The 13,145-nt window shown below is 45.7% G+C and overlaps 1 protein-coding gene across 4 annotated transcripts in view; it reads left to right on the top strand.

The window, feature by feature from the left end:
• Positions 1-8,197, top strand: part of SKOR2 (SKI family transcriptional corepressor 2) — a 78,910-nt gene extending 70,713 nt beyond the window's left edge. For 3 of the 4 annotated variants that reach the window (XM_053289070.1, XM_053289069.1, XM_053289071.1), the window contains exons 8-9: positions 2,700-2,765; positions 7,489-8,197. In XM_053289070.1, coding sequence (XP_053145045.1) covers positions 2,700-2,762 — 63 coding nt within the window. In that variant the 3' untranslated portion in view covers positions 2,763-2,765; positions 7,489-8,197. Of the gene's footprint in view, positions 1-2,699; positions 2,814-7,488 lie in introns of all 4 variants that reach the window. The other variant, XR_008314801.1, reaches the window with a different exon arrangement.
• Positions 8,198-13,145: the final 4,948 nt, after the last annotated feature.

The raw sequence follows: 13,145 nt of genomic DNA, 5'->3' as shown, positions 1-13,145 counted from the left end.
GTTGTAGTCTTGCCTCATAAGAAAGGTGCTCTAGGCCCCTGATCATCTTGGTTGCCCTCTTCTGTACCTTCTCCAGTTCAACAGTGTCCTTTTTAAGATGTGGTGACCAGAATTGTACACAGTACTCCAAGTGTGGTCGCACCATAGTTTTGTATAAGGGCATTATAATGTTAGCCGTTTTATTTGCAATCCCCTTCCTAATGATCCCTAGCATGGAATTGGCCTTTTTCACAGCTGCCGCACATTGAGTTGACACTTTCAACGAGCTGTCCACCACGACCCCAGTCACCAACAGTTCGGATCCCATTGGCATATACTTGAAGTTGGGGTTTTTCATCCCAATGTGCATCACTTTACACTTGCTAACATTGAACCGCATTTGCCATTTTGTCGCCCACTCCCCCAGTTTGGAGAGATCCTTTTGGAGCTGCTCACAATCCGTTTGGGATTTCACTCCCCGGAAGAGTTTGGTATCATCTGCAAATTTGGCCACATCGCTGCTTACCCCTGCTTCTAGATCATTTATGAATAAATTAAAAAGCACCAGTCCCAGTACAGATCCCTGGGGGATCCCACTTCTTACTTCCCTCCATTGTGAAAACTCTCCATTTATACCTACCCTCTGTTTCCTGTCTTTCAACCACTTAGCAATCCACACATGTACTTGTCTCCTTATCCCATGACCGCTAAGTTTCCTCAGGAGTCTTTGATGAGGAACCTTGTCAAAAGCTTTTTGGAAGTCCAGGTAGACTATGTCAACTGGATCACCTTGATCCACACACTCATTGACACTCTCAAAGAAGTCCAAAAGGTTGGTGAGGCAAGATTTACCTTTGCGGAAGCCATGCTGGCTCACTCCCAGCAGGGCCTGTTCTTCTAGGTGCTTTACAATTTTATCCTTGAGGATGCTTTCCATCAATTTGCCTGGAACAGACGTTAGGCTAACCGGCCTGTAATTTCCCGGATCGCCCCTGGATCCCTTCTTGAAAATCGATGTTACATTTGCTACTCTCCAGTCCTCTGGTACAGAGCCCGATTTCAGGGTTCAGTTAAATATTTTAGCAAGGAGGTCGGCAATTTCACATTTGAATTCTTTGAAGACTCTTGGATGGATGCCATCCAGCACTGGTGATTTCAGCTGGCATCTATACTGTAATAGAGAAAGGCCCAGACTTATTTCCTGGAGCAGGGAGTTCCCCAGCCTTGGTGGGACAAGGAAGATAGCCCTCTTGTAAGGCCCCACCAAACGCACTTCAGATAGAAACAGGACACATGAGAGCACCATTTCCAGTAGATTTTAGAGCAGTGTTTCCCAAGCTTTCTAATCCCGAGGCACACTTACATTTTTTAAAAAATGGGGCATACTGCGCCCCCCCCCCATGCAGGAATATCTTTTTTATTTATGTGGCAACAATGGTGCTGTACAATATTGATATATTTATTTATGCATCCCTTCTGGTGCCTAAGCCACCTAATGGCACAGCAGAGAAGTAACTTGCCTAGGGAGCAAGAGGTTGCTGGTTCGAATCCCTGCTGGTATGTTTCCCAGACTATGGGAAACAGCTATATTGGGCAGCAGCGATATAGGAAGGTGCTGAAAGGCATCATCTCATACTGCATGGGAGATGGCAATGGTAAACCCCTCCTGCACTCTACCAAAGACAACCACAGGGCTCTGTGGGCACAAGGAGTCGACACCAATTCGATGGCACAGCTTTACCTGGTGCCTAAAGGAATGATGAACTCCAAAAGCTGGGAGTTTACACTCCCCTCTTTTTGTGCTGACTTGCCATCTCATGTACTGGGAAGGAGGCATCCCCCTCAGTGGGCGAGTCAGTTCCAAAAGCGGGGAGTTCAAATTCCCCACTTTTAAAGCTGTGAAAGGTAAAGTGTTCCGTTGAATCGGTGTCGACTCCTGGTGACCACAGAGCCTTGTGGTTGTCTTTGGTAGAATACAGGAGGGGTTTACCATTGCCTTCTCCTGCACAGTGTGAGATGATGCCTTTCAGCACCTTCCTGTATCGCTGCTGCCCAATATAGGTGTTTCCCATAGTATGAGAAACATACAAGTGGGGATTCAAACCGGCAACCTCTGGCTTGCTAGTCAAGTCATTTCCCCACTGTGCCATTAGGTGGCTGACCCGCCCTATAATGCACTGAAAAGGGCGTGTCCCTCCCACTGCATTTTGCATCAGCGAGTCAGTTCCAAAAGCAGGGAGTCCTCCCACTTTCGGAGCTGGCTCAGAGTCAGCCAGGATGGCACTCTTTGGTCAGTGTCCCATGGCACACTAGTGCATCTGGGCACACCAGTTCGGAAATGCTTTCTTAGCAAACAGGCAGGCTCATGTGGGAGGAAATGGCCCTCTTGTTTTGCTGCTCAGCATATGAAGGGATTTTGGGAAGACCAAGAAGGCAATAAAGGTTTTAACTTTGCTTAGGGCAGCAAAAACCCGGGGACCACCCCTCCTAGTCACCACCAGCAGGATCATATCAGAACTTAGGGCAATTGCAGTAGTGCCCTATTTGGCGGGAATAAGAACTATTTGGCGGGAATAAGAACAGGTGGGAAAACCTGTCTCCATTCTGGGCATTAAAACCCAAGCAAAGTTTTGTCGGTCAATCTATCCTCTCTTCCCGTCTTCAGTGCCTTCCTCTCAATAGCTCAGCTTTGCACAATGACTTTCTCTGTCTCTTTGCAGATCCCCTATGCAGCAAGCTTCATCAGGAAAGAAAAACTCAGCACACATCTCAGCAAAAGCTAAAAGGTGAGCTGGCAGGAACGGAGAAAGCCGTCATCGCCACTTGATGCCATGGTGGGTGCTATACTCACGGTATGCACTTGGATGAGATTTCTGTGACAGATAACCCACAGTCTCACCCAATAAACCAGAAACTCTTACAAGCACTAGTCCAAACAAGTTCATTTCATTTGCTTCCCCAGGGAAAGAAAGCTATATACCAAGGCAGTAAAAGCAACATCCGCATAAAATGCTCAATATTATGGTTCAAAGAACTCCTGCTTGGCTCTGAGATTCCTCCCTCAGCCAAACTCTCACCCCGATCATCTAACCCTTTTACAAGAACGAGGTCTCATCTCTCATTTGCCACTTCCCAAGAGGAAATGGAAGCCCGATGCAGATATTTACTACTACTACTACTACTACTACTACTTACATTTTATATCTCACTCTTCCTCCAAGGAGCCCTGAGTACATACTTGAGTTTCTCCTCACAACAACCCTGTGAAGTAGGTTAGGCTGAGAGAGAAGTGACTGGCTAGTATCATGGCTGAATGGGGATTTGAACTGGGGTCTCCCCAGTCCTAGTCCAGCACTCTAACCACTACACCACGCTGGCTGGTATTATGCTGTACAAGGGTACAGAAATCTGTATGCTTGTCCGTGTGTTTGTGTGAATGATTGTATCCGTGTCCATTTTGAGAGTGAACTTGGATACAGGCCCTTCAAATGCATGATCCAGATAGGAAGTGTACTGCTGTACCTGCATTCAGAACAACATGTGAACACAGTACCGGGGCGGAGCCACCATTGGGCCAATGGGTTCAAAGAACCCAGGCTGCGCCCAATCACCTTGCAGCCCCGACAGACCCCCTGTGCGTGACGTCAGACGCGGGGCAGCTGGTTTAGCTTCTGAGCGGGGGCTGCCTGGCCCCTTCAGGATCTAAACTAAGGCTGGTGTCGCGCGGCCCCTTCAGGAGTTAAAAGGCTGGCGCTGCGTTTGCAGTGCCAGCCTTAGTTTAGCTCCCAAAGGACCGCATCTGATCTTGGGAGCCAGACCACGCCCCCCGCATCTGATGTCAGAGGCAGGGGGCGGGGTCAGCGGGGCCACGGCTGGTCAGGCTCCGCACCTGCACAGTACAATATATGAGCACAGCAAAGCTGTGGACACTCTTCACTCGTTGAGGCAAGTCTCACGATCAATGAGCCTCGACTGAATGGGGTTAGCGGGGAGCAGGAAAGCAGCCCTGGGTAGCCGGATTGGCCGCCTCCACGACTGCTGGCTCCGTCATGGACCCGGCGGTGGCTGCGGGGACTGGGGGACATGTGGCCCCCAGAAGTTCCAGGATGCCCCATGTTGGAGCCTCCCAGCGGGGGATCTCCTCACGTGTTGCCATGGCGCAGAGCCAAGCCACGGCAATACACGATCAGAAAGACAAGGTTAACGGAGCGCTCGTTAAGGGGAGGGGTACTTTGGGAGGTTTCCTGCCGGGAGCTGTGCGGTTCCCGTGACAGCAGACGGTCGGCAAAAAGCCGACTAGGCTCCCTTCGCCCGCTTTGTGGCGACCATGAGAATCTCCTCATTGTATGATTGCTGAACATAACATATGAACGAGCCTAGAGGCACATCCCCTTCCTGCGTAATAAGAAACAGTGACCGACATCCTGACTCACAAAGCACAAAGGTGTTGCGCTAGTTCTGAGCTATTGCACAAACAAGCTCAACTCACCCTTTCTTTGGAGATTGCATTCCCAATAGCATTGCGCTACTGCAAACATGCTTGCGCTTGCGCCGCTGTGGTGCATCGCATCTGTTTTGAAGGGAACTCTTGTGCAAGACGGCAATTCCTTGAATCCCCGTTTTGAGCACAACTAGGCCATCTTCTTGCCCTGGTGCAACTTTGTTTGTTACCAGGGATGTAGCTGCCAATTCAGGAGTGCAGGCGTTCTCCATGGCAGCCCCCATGGCCATGCCGACCCCAACAGCCAGAGAAGCCGAGAAGTATCAGTGCTCCATCCATGCACGTCCCCCCTCCACTACGTCCCTGTTCATTACACAAGTGTTTCTGTAGGCAGGATGTCAGCTGCTTATTCTGCAACAGCCAGGCCACCCCTGGGTACATGAGGTTCACAGATCCCTCCTGCCTCCCTGACTTGCGTGCCTGCTATACCATTGGTTCCTTCTCCAGGAGGGGAGGGGAGGGGTGTCAGGCAGCATCCCCCCCCCTTCTCTATCTGACTGGCTGTCTCTTTTCTACTATGGAGGAAAGGAGCCATAGCATAGAATTAGGAGTTTGGCGTTTTTTGCCTGATTCCAGGGAAGTTTCTCTTAGCTTGTATTTTATTTCTCACCAACTTTGGCAAGCTGAGGGAGTCATAGTTTTTGGCTGCATATATGGGCTGCCTGATCTTAAGTGAAGGGATACTCCTGGATTAGACAAATTCATGGAAGATGAGTGTCTCAGTGCCTGTTAGCCCTGAAAGCTAACTAGAGCACCCATGTTCAGAGGCAGTATACCTCATAGTACCAGCTGCTGGGAAGGAATAACAATGGCATGGACACTACCTTAATGCCAGAAGCATCTGATTGGACCATATTGGAAGGAAGCAGGATGCCGATGGACTTTTTGGATTGAGCTGGCAGGATTCTTAATCGCTGGACAGAATTGCCCAGCATCTGTAAGGCAAAAGCTGCACAGCAGAGTGTGAGAAAGGCAGAAGTGGAGGCATCTCTCATGCTGGGTGTGTTGTCACTGACATGCCTTCCCTGCAGACAGAGAGGACTGAAAGGAAACAGCAGACTGCTGTGCTTTTGAAAGATTAGTGTTCATTTAAATGCTAAACTAAATCATCCAAGCAGAGAATGACAGGGATATTGTTTGTTGAGAGTCATAAAAAGCCCTTTAGCGGCCCCTGTTTGAGACCTTTATAAGACCCTCCCTTTTCTTTTTTGCAGTGCCAAAGGTGCCACTGAATTTTTGGGAGAAAATTGCTGACCCCCCCTCCCAATCCCCCTACGCCCTTATCCATCCCATGTAGTGGGCCAGCACTAGCTGCCTCCGCACTGCCCCCTGCGTTTTGACTTGCCAGCTTCACTCCTCCTCCTCCCCCCAGAAATGCACCTAGGTAATTTTGGCCCGGCCTCCACCAGAAGATTTTAAGCTTCATCACTGCCACCAAGTAGATTTTTATATTTTTTCTGACTGTGTCTGCTGAAAGAGCCTACCAAACATCTGTTTCAATCAAAGTTGAAACAGCTTCAAAGAAAGTAGAAAGGCTTCAAAGTGTGGGGTGCGGAAAACAGACAGAGGCTATAGTTTGATAAATTCAAAAAAAGAGAATTTTTACTTTAAAATAGTTCATTGTAAAAACAGTAGTTCCTTTGGAAAATTTAGTACAAAACACCAAACATATGAGCACAAGGAACAAATAAAATATGAGAAATATGCATTCAGCCAAACCTGCACCCAATATTGTGCTTTAACCAATAGTCTTTACTAAGAGTTTTCTTATAAGCACCTTCAATCGGCTTCTGCAGTGAGCCTAACTTTCCCCCCTTGCTCTGCTTCAGGTCTGGCTCTTCCTTTCCAGTTCTGGAGGTTCAGTTCCAGACTGGTCCTCCAGTTGCTTTGAGGGTGATTCAGGTCTTAAGAGAGTTTTCAGCTTAACTCTCCCAGTTAAATTTTCAGTTAAACTCTCCCAGTTCTTCAGCTCTAATTCCAGCAGCTCTTTTCAGCTGTTCTCTCCTGGTTCTCCCAGACTCCAACATACTCAATCAAATCAAACCCTCTCTTCCCTCCAAAGGTTAACCAGTAAATCTTTTCCTTCCCAAACCAAACTGTAAACAGGAGTTGTGAATGTTTGACCCCCCCCGCATAGCTGTTTAACATAGAACATAGAGAGCAAAGAGTTACATATGCAGTATAGAGATCTGTAACACAAAAGGAAGAGGTTCAGGCCTCATTCCTTCACAGCATGTCTGTAAACAAGCTTGTCTACAATTTCCAGCATCTTAAGACTTAGAGGTCATTCACAAAAGTAAAAACTGTGTTCTACCCAGGTTTGGGATTTTTGTGTGCTCCCAATTTTCAGTTGTGTGGAAGCAAGGTAGGAGGAAAACCTGGGTAGAATTGGCTGAATTCGGATGTAATAGGAAACTAGAAGTCCCTTCACCTCTGATGTCTCAAACTGCACATCCAGTAATGACTTGATTACTGCAACACATTCTATGTGGGGCTGCCCTTGAAGAATGCTTGGAAACTGCAGCTAGTACATAATGTAGCATCCCTTCTGCTGGTTTCTCTGTTCTGCTCTCTCCCTCCCTCTCTGTCTTTGTTTTATAGTTTGTATTGTTTGTTGTTTTATGGATTTTACTGTTGTATTTTAATCTGGCAAACCGCCTTGGGATAAATTTATGAATAAAGGAATAGAAATCTAACTACAAACCAACAAACTCTCTTGATCCACCCTACACAACTTATGAATTGCAATTGGTTTGGTGACTCAAAAGGCCTGCTTTAGGATGTGCTACAACTGACATGAATTCAGGAGGGGCTTAAGAATTCTCATGCAAATCCACCTCCTACCTTGAATTAGCTTGTAAACTCATGGATATCAGTGCTGGATTGTTGCTGGAACGTTTTTGACTTAAAACATATTTCATTAAAATAATGAATGTTGTTAAGTTTCTAGACCGTTCTAACTAGTAGGTTTGGAGTTGTCTAATGTTTCCTTTTCTTTCTACTTACAGCAGGAGCACTGTATCCTCTTGTAAGATACCATCCATCACTCTGAATTCAGACTTATCTAAAAACTGAAGAATGGAAGGGCTTTGGGTAGTTTAAAAAGAAAGAAAGAAAATTTAAAAAGCAGGTTCCATTGAACCCAAGGACAAGTGACCTCAAAGCTTCATAGACAACCATGTAAATTAGAATGTAGCAGCCATTGATTAATTTTAAAAAGGGTAAGGGGAAGAATTGGAATAATTCAAGGATGCCTGTCTTGGATCTTTTGAGTGGTACCAAAGTTTGGTTTGGCGTTTTTAGCAGGACTCCTGAACTTGATAGAAACTGTGACAAGGCTTTGATCCAGTCGTGTGGATACACCCAAGCAAAGAACCTCCTGGTGCTTCGCACGCCATGAAAGTGTCCAAGGATTCAGCTGTGTTTTGCTTTTGAAGAATGATTCTTCTGTGGAAAGGAGTGCAATTCAGGCTAGCATTGCATTGCAGCGTATTGACGGAAGAGCATTAGCCATATACAGTGCTTTCTAAAAGCAGACTGGAACATTCGAGGATCCCCACCTCCCCACCCACTCCCTGCTTCCCACAATCTTTCCAGTTCTCTTCTGGTATTTTGCCTGCTGTATGAATGAAGATTGTACTCTTCTGGAAATATTTTACAATTTATTATTGAGTGTAATTAAAAATATAACCACTGAGATTAAAAAAAGGTATTTAACTGTTGTAGTTTCTTTAACATTCATGTGGATAAAAAGTCTATAATAAAAACAGAAAACTATATAATGTAATAATTGGTACTTTCCTGCCATTCTGCATTGCATGCATTGGCTGAACTTCTCTCCTTGTCCATTGTGTGCTTAGGCTGGCGAATACTGTTGTTTGGTGATGGGCTGGTGGGTAGATGGTTTTCTCTTTCAGCCTTCCAACACTGCCACTGTATGATCATTTCATTCCTTTTTTCTCCTTGCAAAAAGCATATTCTGAACTTAACATCTCTTTCCAAATGTTAAAAGAGTCTTCTACAATAATGCAGGGAGTGCGAGGTAATAGATCAGGAATTACCAACCTTGGGTCTCCAGATGTTGTTGGACTACAATTCCCACCATTCCCAGCCATGGTGGGAATGATTCCCACAATGATTCCCATCATCCCTGGATTCATGATTCCCATAATTCCTTTGACCACTGTCAGTGGGGTTGATGGGAGTTGTTATTCAACATCTGGGGACTCAAGGTTGAAAACCCCAGTAATAGGCTAGGCTTAGGGAATCTATGAGCTTTCACCAAGGAGATAGCCCCTCGCAATGCCCCTTCGCCTTAGAAGCGGCAGTGCAGATGGGCAGAGACCTGCTTTAGCAAATTTTACTGATGCAATGTTGCAACCTCTGGCTTTGGGGCAGTTCAACAGTCCTCTTGCTTAAATCTGATGACTCTAACATCAAGTGTGAATGAGTCATCACGAATCTATTTCCAAAGGCAATCTGGCAGAAGTTGCATTTTGCCAGGTTACACCTCAAAGGCAATTTTTTTCATTCCAGAGGGGCAGCCATCTTACTCTGTTGAGGCAAAAACAGGAGTCTTGTGGTGCCACTGTGTCCCTCTTTGAGGTGCCACAAGATTGTATAACGTGTCAGTCGAGTCAGTTCAGACATCCAGCTCACACTTGTCAAGTTTTGAATTATCCAGGGTGTCCAGCTATGTGTGAATCAGACCTTAGTGTCCACCCAGAAGACTGCAGAAGTTGGACCTGCAGTGGCTACCCAGCTATGCTCTTTCAAAATCACCATGTAGAAAAGTATGTGCTCTCTGTGCCAGCCACAGCTTTACGACTGTATGGAGTCATTGTGTGGGGCCTTTCTACTACCTCTGGTTACATATGCGAAACTCTTTAGGTGAAACCCAGTGAGTCATTCACCATATGTGCAAAGTAATAACATCGGGAGACCATTTTTATGCCTTCAATAGTCACTACAAATCACTTTATTATTCTGACATAATTCTTATCTTATCTTTGTACTAAATGGTTTCTCAACAACGAGTAAACTTGGAAAATTCCTTGGGAGTTGCTTTTGAATAAAGACATTCAGTGAGAGAGAGGGGTAGGGCCTGCTTAATTCCCCATCTTTTATCTTTTGATGACAAGCTCAAATAGCAACTGAATATGTCTCAGCTACCAAATCTTTTGCAGCATATCTTTGGAGGAAGTTTGTGCCGCCCCTTTTTCACTTACCTGTTCAAAGCAAGAGCTGATATTCTGTGATGGTGAGAAGGGCCAGGAAAGGGAAGAGAAGTTGCTGCTGAAGAGAAGAAACTGCCTTTTTCTACGTGAAGTACAACCTTCTATGCCTCCTAATGCCACTACGGCCATTGTTAAAACACATTCAGGATTAAGCCTGTAGGTGGAGTCTTGTTATTTCTAAAAGCAATTTGCAAGGCAGAGAGATCCACCTCTCTCTTCTTGTTGTTCAATAAAAGGCTGAAGGCACCTGAACGCCTCATACAAAGAATACAAGAACGTGTCAGCCTGAAGGCAACACAATGAGAGCTCAACATGACTACACCATGGACAAGATCCTTTTTCGTTCAGAATCCCTTCAAGAGAAGCCAACAGAAGGATACTATACAGCCACAAGGTAATCCCCAGTTGTCTATATTTCTTCTTTCTCTATCTGAGTTTTGGTTTTTTAATACTCTCAAGCCTGATTCAGACATTATGTTGTATGAGTGTACAGATGTCTGTACACTCATACACGTGTTTGCATGAATGACTGTACCTGTGTTCATCTTAAGTGTGAACCTGGATACAGGCCCTTCAAATGCATGGTACAGATAGGAAGTGTACTTCTGTACCTGCATTCAACATAACATGCGAATGACTGTACCTGTGTAAGCTGTACACTTGTTGTACGAGTGTTGAACATAACATGTGAATGGGCCTCTAGTTGATCTCAGACTGGTGATCTCAGAGTCTGTGGGTACTTCCATGTGTCTCCAGTCCAGCATCCTTGTGACCCAGGTTGCAGAGGTTGAATACAACCTCTGGAGGATGGTCTATCAATGGTCCTGATTAGTCTTCAGCTAAATGGAGCCTTTAGAACAACCTACTACTGAGTAGCAGGTGCTGGAATCTAGGGACAGAGGGTGGTTCTCTCCACCTGGTTCCTCATTCAGTCTTTACAGGGGAATCTAGTTGCTCCCTGTTGGAAGCTGAATGCTGCACCAGTTAGAACTTTTCAGTAGGACAGGGTGGCTGGTGATGATGGCTGGGTCCAAGTTTGAGAACCCCTGCAGGAGGATCTGATTTGAGCCAGCATGGGCACTTACCAATGTTGGCTGCCCATGTCAACGAACCACTATTGACTCCTTGCACATAATTGCATTACCCACCTTCCAGCTGGGATTTCCACTGCCCTGTTGATCAAGTATTGGGGTGCGTGGACCTCTTCGTCCCTCCCTTTGCTTGCCTTAAGCAGTTGTTCAAAATTGGTCCATATCCAGGCACAATTCAAAGTGCTGGTTATTACCTCTAAAGCCCTAAAACATGCCTTGGGGCCTGGCTACCCAAAGGATATCCTTTTACCATGAGTTTAATCCCATGAGTTTAATCCCACAGGCAGAATTTTCATTTTGCCAGGTTACATCTCCAATGAAACTTTTTTCATTCCAGAGGGGTAGCCATTGTATTCTGTTGAGGAGAAAAAGAGATATAGGATTATATACGGCAATGTGTTCAGTGGAGTCAGCCTTCTACCACGTGAGCCTGTCTGGACAGTATGTTCCTCTTTGAAGGCCCTCCTCTAAGTCCCAGTACCATCTGAAGTTAGGTGGGAGGGCAGTTTCAGTCTTGGTGCCCCATATTTGGAAAGCCTTTTCTAGAAAACCTTGCTTGGGGCCAACCAGGATGTCTTTTTAAGGTCAGGACAAGTCTTTCTCATTTGTCAGGCTTTCTAGCTTGTTGACCAGCTAGTTTCTAATTGGTATTTTGTTGGCTTGCTTGGTTTTATTACCCGGGAATGGCCACAGCTTTTGTGATTTTCTGATGTGATTTTATAGTGCTGTGGATTGTGACTTTATTGCATAGTTTCATTTTTTTATTTTTGACTGTATGCTACCCTGGGAGCTTTTTGCTGAAGGGCGGCTAACATTTTAAAAAATAAATACATACAACAATTTAATCAATCTGGGTGAGATGAAGCCATTGAGCACTTTGATCCTAGATGCATTTAGCTGGAAATAAATGCCAGTTATTTCCACGGGAAGCCACTCCTTACCCCAGCACCTGAGAGGTGTTGAGGTGAGTGGAGTTGCTTCTGTCCCCAAGGAGCTGGGAGAAAAGGGGCATGAGAAGACCCTGCATGCGGTAGTGTGGACCGAATTGGCTATGGGCGGAACATCTCCTGAGTCGTCCAGTCCTATCCACAGCCGTGTCAGTTCCAGCCTAGCAAACAGAATTACTAAAGTTTAGAGCCCTCTTCAGACATCATTTTGAAATGACAGTGTACTCCCGTACACCATCCAAAGCAGGGATGGGAGTTCTGGCCGCCTGGCATGTCAATCATCCCCCCTCACTCCCACAGCCAGGCCATTCACAATTACAACGTTTTTCGGAAGAGGCGGACATTGTAAGCATGATAGCGGGCGCTTCTGTGACTGGCAGGTTCGGGCAAACACTATAGTTGTGATTGGCACAGCCGCGGGATTTAGGGGGAATAATTGACACACCAGGGGACAGGACTTCCATTCCCACTTTGGACAGGGTGCACACGTACACTGTCTTTTTAAACCCACCATGTCTGAAGAGGGCTTACGTGTTGCTCTATGGTGTACATTTTCCCTACACCCAAGTATTAGGGTTACACAAGCATTAAGAGGTTTAATCAATAAATTAATCAACCAAGGGTGTAGTGGTTTAATCGGTTTGGCCCCGTTTGAACTGATGAGGGCAACTCTTAATCAATGAGGCAGCAAGTTATGGGGGAGAAGGGAAGCCCAAATGCTTGGAGAGCTACTTTGGATGAGTCCGGGAGCTACCAGTAGCTTCTGGGCTACCTAATGCCCACCTCTGCCCCAGAATTCTCCCAGGAGGCTGCTGATGCCAGAGAGCCTATCCTGTGCCCCCACTTCCTGTCAAACCCCAAGATCGGCTGCACTCCCTTGCTCTACGCAGCTTGTCTCTTAGCAATACCACTTGGGCTAGCCCTCTGACCTTCAGGTACTTATTAATTTTATTTTTATTTCATTTAACATATTTGTATACCGCCCAAAACACAAGTCTCTGGGCAGTTGCCAGAACTTCCCAGAACTCCCCTGAACTTACTTTTTTATTTTTTTAACTTACTTACTCCCCTTATTTTATTTAACATATTTGCATACCGACAAAACTGCAAATCTCTGGGCAGTTGCCAGACCTTGCCATAACGTACTTACTTACTTATTACTTACTTACTTATTGCATTTCTAGACCACCCCATCCAAAGGCTCTGGGTGGTGCAGAACAATTTTTACCTTAAAACAAACACCATTTAAAACAGCTTAAAACAATATACAAACAATCTTAAAACAATTCAGAGCCATTTAAAAACCAATTAACATATTTTAAAACAATCTGAAAACCTTGGAAGGCCAGGCCCCACAAGTAAGTTCTTAGGGCTCTCGTAAAGGCCGACA

Source organism: Hemicordylus capensis, chromosome 2 (genome assembly GCF_027244095.1).
Source record: "Hemicordylus capensis ecotype Gifberg chromosome 2, rHemCap1.1.pri, whole genome shotgun sequence".
NCBI classification, from domain to species: Eukaryota; Metazoa; Chordata; class Lepidosauria; order Squamata; family Cordylidae; genus Hemicordylus; species Hemicordylus capensis.
The sequence above is the reverse complement of the archived record's forward strand: the minus strand, read 5'-3'. Positions and strand labels throughout refer to the sequence as shown.